General features: G+C 45.9%; 1 protein-coding gene across 1 annotated transcript in view; it reads left to right on the forward strand.

The window, feature by feature from the left end:
- Positions 1–13287, forward strand: part of vav2 (vav 2 guanine nucleotide exchange factor) — a gene marked incomplete at its 5' end in the record, with an annotated part of 379801 nt that extends 366514 nt beyond the window's left edge. The window contains 9 exons of the mRNA XM_083642062.1: positions 627–754; positions 1013–1084; positions 1282–1343; positions 1956–2072; positions 3147–3234; positions 3352–3475; positions 7987–8070; positions 9044–9198; positions 13068–13287. Coding sequence (XP_083498188.1) covers positions 627–754; positions 1013–1084; positions 1282–1343; positions 1956–2072; positions 3147–3234; positions 3352–3475; positions 7987–8070; positions 9044–9198; positions 13068–13115 — 878 coding nt within the window. The 3' untranslated portion in view covers positions 13116–13287. The remainder of the gene's footprint in view (positions 1–626; positions 755–1012; positions 1085–1281; positions 1344–1955; positions 2073–3146; positions 3235–3351; positions 3476–7986; positions 8071–9043; positions 9199–13067) is intronic.
- Positions 13288–16626: the final 3339 nt, after the last annotated feature.

A 16626-nucleotide genomic window follows, 5' to 3' on the forward strand; every position in this document is an offset into this window, starting at 1 on the left:
ATTAAATCAGGAAAGGGGGCTTCAACAGAAGGGTCATCCCCCTAACTGAGAGCCCATATAGTGTGTATGTATGTACCATAGACTGTATAAATAAATGGTATGTACACTTCAGCCATGGGACAAATCAACACTAGTGTGAAATTAAAACGGTCTCCTGAACGGTGCTGATGGCTGCTATTTGTAGCCACCAACCTGCAAATGTCTTTAGTGCAGCTCTAAAATAAGAATTGTTCCGTTAAAGGGACACTTCAACGAAAAACAATGCCGATTTATTTTGCACATGATCTCACTCACACATATCCGAAAATTGTGAACCGTTTTGCTGGTTAATTTGACACTTATTGACGGTTCATTTGAGTTCAGTTATGGAATGCACACATGACATCACTGGTCCACAACTGAACTCAAATCAACTCTCAATAACTGTCAAACTAAATGAATGCCTGCCAATTGCCAAACTATTTACAGTTTTGTGTGATGTGTGAGATCATGTGCAAAATAAATCAGCGTTGGTTTTTGGTGTTGTGTCCCTTTTAATAATTGGCCCTAGCTTACTCTCCCACTTAATTATAAAAGCACCAGTAACTGACTGCACGTACACACTGGAGCCTGCTGTGTCTTTCCAGGTCCTAAGATGGTGGCAGTGAGGAACTACCACGGCACACCGGCGCCCCCGGGGAAAACCCCGCTCTCCTTTCAGACTGGAGACTTCATCGAGCTGCTGAAGGGAGACCCGGACACGTCTTGGTGGGAGGTACAGTCATGAATCACTGGCTGCATTTTGTGCTCGGGCTTGTTACTCATGCCGGCGTGCTCGGGCTTGACGTAGGCGAAGTTCACCAGCAAAGTCAAGTGCACCCAGTGGGTGGTGCTTGTCTCTTTTACAACAGAAACCCTCATTTCAGCAGCTACTGTATGCGTGGTGTAAACACACAACATGGTGGCACAAGAATACAAAAGCATTATAAGCCAAATGACAACTTATCAAAATCGTAACTTATTTTTCTTCCAGGGAAAGCTAATACAAACCCAAAAGAGTGGCTTCTTCCCCAGTTCCTGTGTAAAGCCTTGTTTGGACCCTAAGGTAAATGACCCACATACAGTACATGTATGCATTTGAAGAGAATAATGCTGTTTGATATCAGAGGGCATAATAGAGTAGCCTTGCTACAATAGTGTATACTTAAGTACCTGTGTGGGACATGAATATGTAATGATCTGTGAACCACAGTGGAGCTCTTCTGTTTAGAAGTTCTCTAATGTGGGTCTTATTTGCAACAGCCTTTCCAGTCATTCCCCAGCCGGCAGACCTCCAGGGAAACAGAGTACTATGGATATCCCTGGTAAGACATACTGTATGCATCTGACGATTGTGGATTTATTAACAATTATTTTAGCCCCATACTAGAGCCTGTACTCTACCTGCTCTTTCTCTGCTGACCATGTAGCTATTACCCTGTCATGCTCTATGGCCGTCTGTTCATTTTCAATTCACTTGATTCAAAATGTGAACTGAAATGGAAAATCACAAAATGACAGAGCAGCTATTTGCAGTTTTTTCAGTTTGGGAAAATGAAATATAAATTTCACTGCCCCAGAGGAGATTTGTCTTGCACCCGAATGAGCCACATTAAAAACAAGGACTTTGGGCAACATTACGCCAAAATTCAATGCAATTTGACCTCAAGCATGGCAGTAATCTTAAGTCTCCTTTTTTCTTATTATTTTGTTTGTTAGTCTTTTGGGATGTTTGATGTCCTGGATGTGTCACACCTGTACCATGTGATCAGATACACCTGTACCATGTGATCAGATACACCTGTACCATGTCATCAGATACACCTGTACCATGTCATCAGATACACCTGTACCAGATACACCTGTACCATGTCATCAGATGATATCACTGTATTTGTAAAAGGGTTTCTGTACCCATGTTGTTGGCTCCTCTTCAGGTTTGCAGGGAACATGGAGCGCACGCAGGCGGACAATCTCTTAAAGTCCCACAGCAGCGGGACCTACCTGATCAGAGAGAGGACAGCGGAGGCAGAGAGGTTCGCCATCAGCATCAAGTGAGTGTCTTAGCATCTTACAGACACTCTTGTGTCTACACACACTCCACTCCAGTCTGAGTCCTGGGCTCATTTTCAGGACTTGTGACTTGACATGTGTCAAGCATTGATGACTTGGACTCAGCATCCATGCATTCAGACTTGGAGGTTGGAGACAAGGAGTCGGACTTGTTAATTGATAAAGACTGTTTTGTTGTTGTTGTTTATGACCTGCATTTATATAGCGCTTTTATCCAAAGCGCTTTACAGTCAGTAGGAACATTCACCCATTGACACACCAGGTTACCACGCAGGGTGCTGGCACACCAACGGGAGCAATTTGGGGTTCTTGCCCAAGGACACTTCGACATGCAGACTGGAGGAGCCAGGAATCGAGCCACCGACCTCTTTTTTCCAAAGTGATTAGTGGACGACCCGCTCTACCTCCTGAGCTACAGCCGCCCCCGAGTTGTTTTGTCAGTTTTGTAAAGGGCCCTAATGATTTGGCATATTATATTAACAGCTATATTAATTTTAAATATTAATACCGTGAAATTATTCAATTTCATGCCAGGGCAAGCACGTGTGTTCCACCTACAGTTGTTACTCATTTAATTTGGCCACTGTACTGCTGGGTTTTCAAGGTGCTGTCTGTGACAGCAGTGAGGCAGGGGGGCTTTTGTAAAGAACAAAGGAAACATTTAAGACCCCACTGTGGCAGTACTGCAGCAGTACTGCAGCAGTACCGCAGGAAAGTGGCCAAACTAATTGAGTAATGACTCGGGTAATGGGGACACGACTCGGAGTCTTCTTTGGTGACTTGGACTCGAAAACTGGGGACTTGAGACTGGGCTCTGACTCCAGATATAGTGACTTGACTACACTGCTTACAGGAGAGAAATCTCTCTCAGAGGGAGGGTTTTGATCCCATGGGAAACAACATTCTCATGGGACGCCCCACTCAGCTTTCTGAGCAGCTTTTAACTCCACCTAATTAGTGCTCCATGCAGGCTTGTTTGATGGTGTTTCTCGTGTTCAACACGCTCTTCTTGGAGCTGTCAGACGCTGATGTGATTTGACGTCTGGCTTTGACAGATTCAATGATGAAGTGAAGCACATCAAAGTCATTGAGAAAGACAGCTGGATTCACATCACTGAAGCCAAGAAGTTTGAAAGTCTACTAGTAAGTTATCTTCATCATATGAACAGTACCATGCCTTTCAATATAAAGCAACAACAAAAACAAATCAAATTAATCACCGTCACAATGTGTCTCCTTCTCTGTTGTTTCATGTAACAGGAGCTGGTGGAGTATTATCAGACCCATTCACTGAAAGAAAGCTTCAAGTTATTAGATACCACATTACGTTACCCCTACAAGTCCAGAGAACGCTCGCTAACACGGGCCAGTACCCGCTCACCAGGTAAACCCACCCACCATGGATACCACATTACCTTACCTCACCAGGTAAACCCACCCACCATGGATACCACATTACCTTACCTCACCAGGTAAACCCACCCACCATGGATACCACATTACCTTACCTCACCAGGTAAACCCACCCACCATGGATACCACATTACCTTACCTCACCAGGTAAACCCACCCACCATGGATACCACATTACCTTACCAGGTAAACCCACCCACCATGGATACCTTATTACCTTACCTCACCAGGTAAACCCACCCACCATGGATACCTTATTACCTTACCTCACCAGGTAAACCCACCCACCATGGATACCACATTACCTTACCTCACCAGGTAAACCCACCCACCATGGATACCACATTACCTTACCTCACCAGGTAAACCCACCCACCATGGATACCACATTACCTTACCTCACCAGGTAAACCCACCCACCATGGATACCACATTACCTTACCTCACCAGGTAAACCCACCCACCATGGATACCACATTACCTTACCTCACCAGGTAAACCCACCCACCATGGATACCACATTACCTTACCAGGTAAACCCACCCACCATGGATACCACATTACCTTACCTCACCAGGTAAACCCACCATGGATACCACATTATGTTACACCTACAAGTCTAGAGAACGCTTGCTAACATGAACCAGCTCACCAGGTAAACCCACCCATCACGGCTTGGCCTCTCTCACCTCACCTCCTTCTCCAACCAAGATGTTATGTAACCATAAACAAGAACATCTCCATGCTGAACTTCTGGTATGCTAGTGTGAACTGCATGAACACTGGGGGACACTAAAGAGCTTCTAAACTATAGAGATTTGTATATTATGATATTATAGAGATTATTCACTAAAAGAAAATCCAAATGTCAAACCTCACTTCTCCCCCGCAGTCTGAAACACCTTCACTATAAACTACCTTATACTAAGAACTGGGGGAAATGAAAAATGAAATAGCATGAAGTCGTTTTTTCAGTTTAATTTGTATCAACGTATTATTTATAAAAGAAAATACTTTTTTCCCACTTTTTGTTTAATTTGCATATTCTAGTATGAATAAAAAAGAGGAAAGGCCTATATCTGGCTGCTGTGCCCTGACTCCGCCCCCACATTTCTCAAAGTAGGCTTGCTGTTTTGTGAAGATGGGGGAAGAACACAACATCCCCACTGTGCTGTAGCTACTGAGCAGACTCTGAGGACAGACAACATCCCCACTGTGCTGTAGCTACTGAGCAGACTCTGAGAACAGACAGTCTTTATACAACATCCCCACTGTGATGTAGCTACTGAGCAGACTCTGAGGACAGACAGTCTTTATACAACATCCCCACTGTGCTGTAGCTACTGAACAGACTCTGAGGACAGACAGTCTTTATACAACATCCCCACTGTGCTGTAGCTACTGAGCAGACTCTGAGGACAGACAGTCTTTATACAACATCCCCACTGTGCTGTAGCTACTGAACAGACTCTGAGAACAGACAGTCTTTATATAACATCCCCACTGTGCTGTAGCTACTGAGCAGACTCTGAGGACAGACAGTCTTTATATAACATCCCCACTGTGCTGTAGCTACTGAGCAGACTCTGAGGACAGACAGTCTTTATATAACATCCCCACTGTGCTGTAGCTACTGAGCAGACTCTGAGGACAGTCTTTATATAACATCCCCACTGTGCTGTAGCTACTGAGCAGACTCTGAGGACAGACAGTCTTTATATAACATCCCCACTGTGATGTAGCTACTGAACAGACTCTGAGAACAGACAGTCTTTATATAACATCCCCACTGTGCTGTAGCTACTGAGCAGACTCTGAGGACAGTCTTTATATAACATCCCCACTGTGCTGTAGCTACTGAGCAGACTCTGAGAACAGACAGTCTTTATACAACATCCCCACTGTGCTGTAGCTACTGAACAGACTCTGAGAACAGACAGTCTTTATATAACATCCCCACTGTGCTGTAGCTACTGAGCAGACTCTGAGGACAGACAGTCTTTATATAACATCCCCACTGTGCTGTAGCTACTGAGCAGACTCTGAGGACAGACAGTCTTTATACAACATCCCCACTGTGCTGTAGCTACTGAGCAGACTCTGAGGACAGTCTTTATATAACATCCCCACTGTGCTGTAGCTACTGAGCAGACTCTGAGGACAGACAGTCTTTATATAACATCCCCACTGTGATGTAGCTACTGAGCAGACTCTGAGAACAGAGTCTTTATATAACATCCCCACTGTGATGTAGCTACTGAGCAGACTCTGAGGACAGACAGTCTTTATACAACATCCCCGCTGTGCTGTAGCTACTGAGCAGACTCTGAGAACAGACAGTCTTTATATAACATCCCCACTGTGCTGTAGCTACTGAGCAGACTCTGAGGACAGACAGTCTTTATATAACATCCCCACTGTGCTGTAGCTACTGAGCAGACTCTGAGGACAGACAGTCTTTATACAACATCCCCACTGTGCTGTAGCTACTGAGCAGACTCTAAGGACAGGCAGTCTTCATACAACATCCCCACTGTGCTGTAGCTACTGAGCAGACTCTGAGGACAGACAGTCTTTATACAACATCCCCACTGTGCTGTAGCTACTGAGCAGACTCTGAGGACAGACAGTCTTTATATAACATCCCCACTGTGCTGTAGCTACTGAGCAGACTCTGAGGACAGACAGTCTTTATACAACATCCCCACTGTGCTGTAGCTACTGAGCAGACTCTGAGGACAGGCAGTCTTCATACAACATCCCCACTGTGCTGTAGCTACTGAGCAGACTCTGAGGACAGGCAGTCTTTATACAACATCCCCGCTGTGATGTAGCTACTGAGCAGACTCTGAGGACAGACAGTCTTTATACAACATCCCCACTGTGCTGTAGCTACTGAGCAGACTCTGAGGACAGGCAGTCTTCATCCATTCCCAGTCAAACCAACTCCACCTTGCAGAGTCACAGCACACCCCAAAAACCTGCATCCCTAATGCTAAATGAATCAGAATAATTAGACTATTCCTGAAGGAAATGCCGAACTGTCTCCTGTCTCTCTCTGTCTCTGTCTGTCTCTGTCTCTCACTGTCTCCTGTCTCTCTCTGCCTCTGTCTCTCACTGTCTCCTGTCTCTCTCTGCCTCTGTCTCTCTCTGTCTCTGTCTATCTCTGTCTCTCTCTGCCTCTGTCTCTCTCTGCCTCTGTCTCTCTCTGCCTCTGTCTCTCTCTGTCTCTGTCTCTCTCTGCCTCTGTCTCTCTCTGCCTCTGTCTCTCTCTGCCTCTGTCTATCTCTGTCTCCTGTCTCTCTCTGTCTGTCTGCGTGTGTTTCTCTCTCGCGTCCTCTCCCTCCGCCTCCATCTCTTCTGAGTTCAATGATGAGAAAATCATTTTTGGTTCCAGTTCTCACCTTCACTGTTCTGTGTAGTTACAGGAGTCCATTCAGCCCAGGAGTCATTGCAGTGGTCATGTTTAATAGCCACCTACATCATATTCAAAGTATAAATGGATTGGATTTATTGGAACATTAAGATTAAGTACACATTGCAACACAACACAGCACAGCGCCTCATGTTCAGCTACAGTAATATCTATTTTCTCTGTCCACTTGATGTGTTTTTATGATAGGAATATCTTGGTCGTTGGACCGACAGCGCCCTCTGTGTCAACATAGGCCTCCTACAGACATGAATATTGATGAGCATGCCAGGAGGTGGATGATAACGAGTAGCGAGACACATCCTAATCATGTGCAGGTGTAGCACAGGTGTAGCACCATGCCTCACCTCTAGTCCACCAGTCAGTGAGCCAGTCCCTTGCCCTTTCGCCTGTGGAGACAGCAAGGCAGGGTGAAATAACTGAGACAGACAATTTGTTCCACTGCCTCCTCTTCTGTTTCCCTTCACTGGTGCTCTGTTCCCTCCCAGGTCTTTACCTCTCCTGACCCACACTGCTGGAGCCATGCAAGGAGGGAGGGAGGGAGGGAGAGGGGAGAGAGGCAGAGACAGACCGACAGACAGACAGACAGACCGACAGACAGACAGACAGACAGAGAGGGAGGAAGGGAGAGAGAAAGACTGAGAGGCCTGTGGACTGGCCATGTGAATTGGCTGTACTGGCCTCTCCATTAGAATCTATGAATATTTGACTGTGGCCCTCAGCTGGCTCGCCTCCAACACTCACCTGCCTCTGTTGGCCCCCCATTATAATAATAATATCCTTTATTTACACATTAATGCTACTCTCTCTGTGTGTCATCTCCTGTGCGTCTGTGGGCTGAGCATGTTAGATTTGAGGAGACAGGTCTTGCTGTGCAGAATGCTTTCCCTTTTCAATGTTCTGCTTCCTGGGCTCAGCTCTGTATGGATGCATCCTAACACATCTTCTCTCTGTCTCTTCTCCTCTCCTCTCTCCTCTCCTCCTCCTCCTCCTCCTCCTCCTCCTCCTCCTCCTCCTCCTCCTCCTCCTCCTCCTCCTCCTCTCAGCAGCCACCTGCGCCTCCTACAACTTCTCCTTCCTCAGTCCACAGGGGCTCAACTTCTCCTCTCAGAGCTCAGCTCCCTTTTGGTCAGGTACTATCTCTTCCTCCTCTATCTCTCTCTTCCTCCTCTCTCTCTCCTGTTGCCTTCCTGTTCCTCGTTGCTTGTAGTTTCACCGCTCAGCCTCTGTGCTCCTGACCTCATTATTTCATTCTTTCCCAGGTTGACATTCTCTCATTAAATCAAGAAATATAAATCCATGATTCTCTCCCCCGGGATCCAGCAGCTTGTTGTCTCTCTCATCACAGTCCCATTCTTCATTGTGATTAGAATGTATCATGCTGAACACTGAACTGGCCATCATCCTTCTCAACTATCTGTTATTACTATACATTATCTCCAATCACCCTCCTCATCCACTTGCATCATATTTTCCTCTTATTGAACCAAAGGTCTTCTTGATCTGTCCTCCTGCACCTACAGTAGCAGTGATGATATCTGACCTATAGGGATGGGTTGGTATGCAATCAATATGATTTGATGGGCAATATGTGGTTCACGATTCGATACGGCCATGTAATAAATAAAAGTCTGACTGTGCAGAAGTGTTTATTCTGAGGCACAGATCTTTCTACTTGCTACTGTCAAATGTAAACTATTTAAAAATCTAATTACACAAATGATGCACAAATGATATAATTTGGATGGAGAGCTTGTGAAATTGTGATGGTCAAGCACATGTGTGATTACTGCAGCAGAATAATATTGAGCTGATATTGTGATTCCACCATAAGGATTGTCACAATTTTGTATTGCGATATTGGATTTTGATATATATACCATCCCATGACCTAGCACTGCTCTTTTAGGAATGATATTTGAATACTCAAGGGAAGGATTTCCTCATTCTCCTGTCAACAGTCCCCATATCAGCCACGTGTAATACTGATGATAAATAGAATTAAGCATAATCCTAATCTCTTACTTATTGTAAATTGCTACAGCCAAGCGCATCTTTCTTTCATTCCTAAAATGTGTTGACCTCATGTTGTCTCCATGTTGACAGTGTTTACTCCCCGGGTCGTCAGCTCAGCAGTAGCCAGGTATAACTTTGCGGCGCGAGACATGAGAGAGCTGTCGCTACGAGAAGGAGACATCGTCAAGATTTACAGCAAGATCGGCGGAGACCAGGGCTGGTGGAAAGGAGAGGCCAACGGACGAGTGAGTGAAGCTTATGGAAGCTAAAGCAATAATCCTGCTGACACTTAAAGGGGTTGCCCGTGAGGCATTAAGTCCATTATGAGTGCATTATATTCAATATAATCGCAACACGATAAAATATGTTACAACGCATCCAATACTATGGGCCATATCTTGCACCCTGGTAACGTCAGTTACAGGAGCAGTGCTGAACATTGTGAAATATTCACCTTATTCTTTGCCCACCCATGGACGCTTCCGCATTACGTCATTTCGTAATAGTATTTCCGTTTTGACTTGCCAAAAACCCCGCAGGCAAAATGGCCGCGCACACTCCCCTCCTAAAGTGGCAAAATTACTCCCCCATAAACGAACATATCTTGGCCAATATGTATGTAACATACAAAATAAAACAACCCGTAATATCTTAATTTTATGTAGAATGCAGAGGACATGTAACTGTTTAGTTAAACTTGCATTCCAGGAATATTGTGCTCTTAACACATTCACTGCCAACAGTTTTTCCAATACAGTAGGTAGCTTCTGCCAAGGGTTTTTTTGAGGATTCTGGCTCATCTTTCAAGAGCCGAGGATTATTTTCTGCTAGGACTTTGTGAACACAAAATATCTCAAAAGAACTAATAGAATGTGTGCTTTCTCTGTCTAAAAGAGTTAGTTTTTATCATGTTCTGTTATGTAGGCATTAGCAGTTGAATACAGCATGGTTTCAGCATCTGAGAAGGAAAGCTGAGATAAATGCCTTTTTGTGAAATTCGATAGAACAGGCAGAACAGTCACTTTAACCATTTATTTTTGGCATCAGTGAGACATCAGACATCTAAACAATAGTTCTGAACAGTAATTTCCTCCAAAATAACAGCACCCCCACCCCCCTCTCCTTCAAACTTCTCCCTCCGTGGGTGTGTCTCTGGTGGCTGCAGCGTGTGTCACAGGCGAGTCTCTGCTGCCTGTCTGTGCTGCCTGGCTGCTGGCGGCCGCTCGTCGGGCGAGTCTGGATCGGTTAACTCGATCGGCAGTCAACCGTTTTTTTTTTTTTTACGAGTTAACTCGTCGACGGCAGTGAACGTGTTAAGTTGACGTTAGTGGAGTCGAGGCTGTTGCGTCCTGAAACCCACATAGGTTACGGCTGGCACAACCTATGTGCGATTCGAAATAACGCATGCGAGATAGAAACGTTATGAATATAGCCACATTATAAACAACAAACTAACGCTGGTGATCCGTATGGAAACAGTGTTACTCGAAATGGTTAAAAGTTATATCAATATAACTATATTATATATCTATCTATCATCATTCAGTGGCATTTTACTGCCATATAACATAACTAACTAGCGGCTAATATTAGCCACAGAAGGCAACTAGCGCTGAACCGGAAGAACAAATACGTTTGCGTTGAACACGGAAGAGAGAAAAAGTGGGCGTGGTGAATAAGGTGAATAGGTTTAATTTTGCCAAGACAACACAACATGCCTAATGTTACCTAGACGCCATTTACAAACAACTCATTCAGCTAAACCACAGACTGTAGAGAGCTAACGAGCCAGCTGGCTACCTAACGAGCCAGCTGGCTACCTAACGAGCCAGCTGGCTACCTAACGGTAACGTTGTCTTACCAGCTCCAGGTCCATTTGAGGAGCTTGCAGCTGGGGTCTGCGTTGCGATATTTGCGCATATCCAAAAACCTGCTGATAATATCCAAGTCTTTCATATCAGTTAAAAGTAGTAGACTTTTTGTTTAACCTTTCTATGGCTATACTGTAGCTGACCCCAGGAAGAATAGCCGTAGCCGCAACTAATGGGGATCCTAATAAACTAAACTAAACTGTCGTAAACAGGCATGAGGGCATGTGTCGCAAATTGATGTAAAAACCCCAACCTGTGCTGTGAGTGGTGCTGAGGCAAATATCAATCAATAATCCAAAGGTGTGTGTGTTTGCGTGTGTGCGCGCGCACGTGTGTTGGCAACACATCTTATAGGTCACACAATATTAGGCTATTTAATATGCTATTACTGTAATGAATTTATTGATGTATAGATTTGGCATATTTCGAACTGGCCACTTTGGCCGTTGACATTTTAATCTGCTGGGACGCTACACGTGAGAAATCAGAAATAACGCGCTCAACTCCTTACTTATAGCCGGTTATGTAAACTGGGTGCTGGATCCCTAAAACAAGTGTAATTCAAAAAAACGAAAAGGACAGCACTCCAAGTTTAAAGGTTTTATTGCCACACAATAGGACGTTTCGGGCAGCAGCCCTTCTTCAGCTGTAATGGCAATTACATGCAGGTGATGCACAGGTGCCTCTAATTATAGGTCCCATGCGGCACAATCAGGGTAGACCAGCAGAGGGAGTCAGCAAGGTCAATGCAGGTACATTCATAGAACATTCAAATATTTGTTTGTTTTTATTACACTACACGTGAGCCCAGCTAAAAGCATGGCTACAGAACGGCAAACGAAATCCCTGGGTCGCTACACTAGCGCCTCCTATGGTCGGTTGGGGTGGCGGTTCGGGGGTGGGGGGGGGTGAACTGGAGGGAAATAGCATGCCGTTATCCTTCCACGAGCTACATCCTGCCGGTGAAACTCCTCACTGTCAGGTGAAAAGAAGCGGCTGGAGACTGCACATGTATCGGAGGAAGCATCTGCAAGTCCACAACTCTCCCCAGATCACCAGAGCGGGTGGAGCAATGACAGCCAGGCAGGGGGAATTGGGGAGAAAAGGGGGTGGAAATCCGGGGAAAAAAGGAAGAATTCCTCTGGTAGCTGGAGGATGAATTCTTCTGGTAACTGGAGGCGGAGGAGGCTTCTTCTGTCTGGAAAGACCATGGTTATCTCCTTAACCTTCACAACTCCTGATTGATGTTGTTTGGCGGTCTCACGTCTAGCCTGGCTCTGTCTGTGCCTCGCCAAAGAGATTAGGAACGTCTTCATTCAGATACTGAACACGATTCCTTCCTAAGATGAATATACATCAATATTCCTGTGTGACACCACAGACCAATGAGGGATACGGGTGCGTCTGAAAGATTTATCGTAGATGTTCTTGTGGCGGCAGGGACTTTGTAGCGTCTTCCCGAGGGCAGTTTAGTGAACTCTGTAGTGTCTTCCCGAGGGCAGTTTAGTGAACTCTGTAGTGTCTTCCCGAGGGCAGTTTAGTGAACTCTGTAGTGTCTTCCCGAGGGCAGTTTAGTGAACTCTGTAGTGTCTTCCCGAGGGCAGTTTAGTGAACTCTGTAGTGTCTTCCCGAGGGCAGTTTAGTGAACTCTGTAGTGTCTTCCCGAGGGCAGTTTAGTGAACTCTGTAGTGTCTTCCCGAGGGCAGTTTAGTGAACTCTTTAGCGTCTTCCTGAGGGCAGTTTAGTGAACTCTGTAGCGTCTTCCCGAGGGCAGTTTAGTGAACTCTGTAGCGTCTTCCCGAGGGCAGTTTAGTGAACTCTGTAGCGTCTTCCCGAGGGCAGTTTAGTGAACTCTGTAGCGTCTTCCCGAGGGCAGTTTAGTGAACTCTGTAGTGTCTTCCCGAGGGCAGTTTAGTGAACTCTGTAGCGTCTTCCCGAGGGCAGTTTAGTGAACTCTGTAGTGTCTTCCTGAGGGCAGTTAATGAACTTTGTAGCGTCTTCCCGAGGGCAGTTTAGTGAACTCTGTAGCGTCTTCCCGAGGGCAGTTTAGTGAACTCTGTGAAAAGGGGAGGTACTAATCAAACTTTTTAATTTGACGTGGCTGCATCTCTAGTTGTACAGTGACGTGGAGAGGTAAAGCTAATATAATGGAAACTCCATTGAAAGCAGTTGATTTGCTGCTTCTGCCGATATGGAGCCGGTTTGACCTCTGATGATATTAATGAATGCACCTGATGTTTCAGATCGGATGGTTTCCCTCCACCTACGTGGATGAAGAAGGAGTGCAGTAAGGCTTTGGATGTTGCCGGGCTCCCATCAACTCAGAATCCACATCTTCTATCTCCACTCGTCCTCGGAGAAGATGGCTCGGTCTCCAGGAGAACGACACGAGGGGGGGGGGGGGAAACACTTGTTTTGCTGGATACTCATTTTTGCAGTGAGCGTTTCTACCCCGTTTCTCTATCTTGGAGTATGCTTCAGCTTTTGCTTTTGTTTGTATTTTTTGGTAAGATGTCCTGTTTTTAATTTCTGTATGGGAAGAAAAAAAAACTGGCGTACTGTCTGAACAGAGAATGCTATACAGAGCCCCAACTGACACACAGCAGAAAGTGACTGTGGATCGTTTTAAATGGTAAAACTCCCCTTTGTTGCAGGTCTATGCAAGGGGAAATAAATGTACAGTATAGATAATTTATTGAATAGAGATACTAATGATTATTGTGAGGACGTAAATGATATTAGTAACAGCAAAGAATCAGATGAAGAAAAAGTCACATGGTCTGTTTTCATGCTGGGAGATCTTTGCCTTAGTTGTCATGGCGACGCCAGTGGAGGGGAAAGACTTGTTGGACTGGATTTACTCCTTGTGTATGCACACACACACAAACACACACACACTGACCAATGGACAGTATGGTGCCTTTGAAGAATGGTCAATGCTCACAGAACCTCAACATCAGCCAGTCAAGAACATCACTATTCACGAAAGACAGCCACTCCCCAGCCTTTGGACACTGCTGTACATCTAGAGAAGATCTAGAGGAGGTGGGCACTTATTGAACATATTTGGGGTCGGTTGTCACTCTTGAAAACATGATGGCGACGTATTTAACTCATCCCAACTGGAGACTGAATGGAAATCTCTCATAGACGATGAGACGATGAATGCACAGTTCAGTCGGTGAGAAAACACATTGAAGGGTTTTTGTAGCCAAATATCTTAACCCATTGATACCTGATGCAGCATTTGTGTGCGTATCCCTTTAAGACCGCGAACCGCGTTAATGAGGGATATACACGCAAATGCTGCATCAGGTATCAATGGGTTAACAACAATCAAGTTCACGTCGGTCTTGGCTTCATGAGTCTCTGGGTACTTGCAATCAGCTGGATGCAAAAGGGAAACATCAGGATATTCCACTTAACAAGCATTTCACACTTTTAAATCTTGGTGTTCGTTTGTTTTATTGTTTTATTTTGCACAGAATCAACATTAGTTTGGATAACTGGACCAACACCTTTATGATTTGACGCCAAATTCAACCATGTGTTAATAATGTCTGCATAGACGATCTTTTTGTTGTGATTTTGTAACTTGCCTTATTTACAGATGATCGGGTGATGGGATTTTTTGAAATGTTCATGTGTGAAACAAGACATTTTGGTGCTGTGCAGACTGACATTAAACAGTGTCAGAAGCTTTTAATCTGAAGGACAACTTTGTGTGCTAAATAACAGTAAAATCAGCAGAAGGACCCCATATATAATTTTGTGATTATTTAGGGGTGCAGTGCTTCGTGTTTCCAATTACTTCCAGTATTTCCAAGTGCCGTCCATTCTCGTCAGAATAGTTAGCCATCTTGGACTGCTTTGCCCACTGTGTTTGTGTAGCACACAGACTGTGTCCACTTGTGTCATTTTGACAGATTTCATTAGTTTTCACATTGTGATGGGAACATGAGAAAAGGACATGCTTATGTACAGCCAGAAAAAAATACAGCTATTTCTGATGTTCAGCTCAGTTCTTAAGAGGTTAGTTCAGATATTTTTGATGATAAATTTGATATATTTGACCAATTTTGCTAGGATTCCCAGGTTTACCTTTAAAAACTGGTACCACCATCACATTCTCCATAGATTTGTCAAATGAGACATGGGGCATATAATGATGCAGACCTTTTAGGAAAAAATTTAATTTCGAAAATGTCACTGTACAAAAAATGTCACAACACTGTATACAGCCCTGATATGATACATTAAAGCCAAATGCTGGAAACTAACCTTTGACAAAAGTGGAGATATGATTGTAAAAACAGTCTGTATGACTTCTTAATGCTTAGGCCCAAAACAAGTTTATTATCCAAAACATTTGAACTAACTCTTTTAGCCCGTAAGTGACCGAAAAGGAAGATGCAAACTTTGAGCACATCATGGCTTATTCACAAAGATGGAACAGAAGATGCGGACACGTTTAGTTTCTACACTTTGACTGTCTCATGTGTTTGCAAAGGCCAACCACCGCCAAAACACAAGTCCTACCACTGTCATGGAAGAACAGGTGAGGGAGCAGGCCTCATGTTGGCCTACACAGGTGAGGGAGCAGGCCTCATGTTGGCCTACACAGGTGAGGGAGCAGGCCTCATGTTGGCCTACACAGGTGAGGGAGCAGGCCTCATGTTGGCCTACACAGGTGAGAGAGCAGGCCTCATGTTGGCCTACACAGGTGAGGGAGCAGGCCTCATGTTGGCCTACACAGGTGAGGGAGCAGGCCTCATGTTGGCCTACACAGGTGAGGGAGCAGGCCTCATGTTGGCCTACACAGGTGAGGGAGCAGGCCTCATGTCGGCCTACACAGGTGAGGGAGCAGGCCTCATGTTGGCCTACACAGGTGAGAGAGCAGGCCTCATGTCGGCCTACACAGGTGAGGGAGCAGGCCTCATGTCGGCCTACACAGGTGAGGGAGCAGGCCTCATGTCGGCCTACACAGGTGAGGGAGCAGGCCTCATGTCGGCCTACACAGGTGAGAGAGCAGGCCTCATGTCAGCCTACACAGGTGAGGGAGCAGGCCTCATGTTGGCCTACACAGGTGAGGGAGCAGGCCTCATGTTGGCCTACACAGGTGAGGGAGCAGGCCTCATGTCGGCCTACACAGGTGAGGGAGCAGGCCTCATGTTGGCCTACACAGGTGAGGGAGCAGGCCTCATGTCGGCCTACACAGGTGAGGGAGCAGGCCTCATGTCGGCCTACACAGGTGAGGGAGCAGGCCTCATGTCGGCCTACACAGGTGAGGGAGCAGGCCTCATGTCGGCCTACACAGGTGAGGGAGCAGGCCTCATGTCGGCCTACACAGGTGAGGGAGCAGGCCTCATGTTGGCCTACACAGGTGAGAGAGCAGGCCTCATGTCGGCCTACACAGGTGAGGGAGCAGGCCTCATGTCGGCCTACACAGGTGAGAGAGCAGGCCTCATGTCGGCCTACACAGGTGAGAGAGCAGGCCTCATGTTGGCCTACACAGGTGAGGGAGCAGGCCTCATGTTGGCCTACACAGGTGAGGGAGCAGGCCTCATGTTGGCCTACACAGGTGAGAGAGCAGGCCTCATGTCGGCCTACACAGGTGAGGGAGCAGGCCTCATGTTGGCCTACACAGGTGAGGGAGCAGGCCTCATGTTGGCCTACACAGGTGAGAGAGCAGGCCTCATGTTGGCCTACACAGGTGAGAGAGCAGGCCTCATGTCGGCCTACACAGGTGAGGGAGCAGGCCTCATGTTGGCCTACACAGGTGAGAGAGCAGGCCTCATGTCG

The sequence above is a fragment of the Poromitra crassiceps genome (assembly GCF_964638095.1).
Source record: "Poromitra crassiceps genome assembly, chromosome: 8".
Lineage (NCBI taxonomy): Eukaryota > Metazoa > Chordata > Actinopteri > Beryciformes > Melamphaidae > Poromitra > Poromitra crassiceps.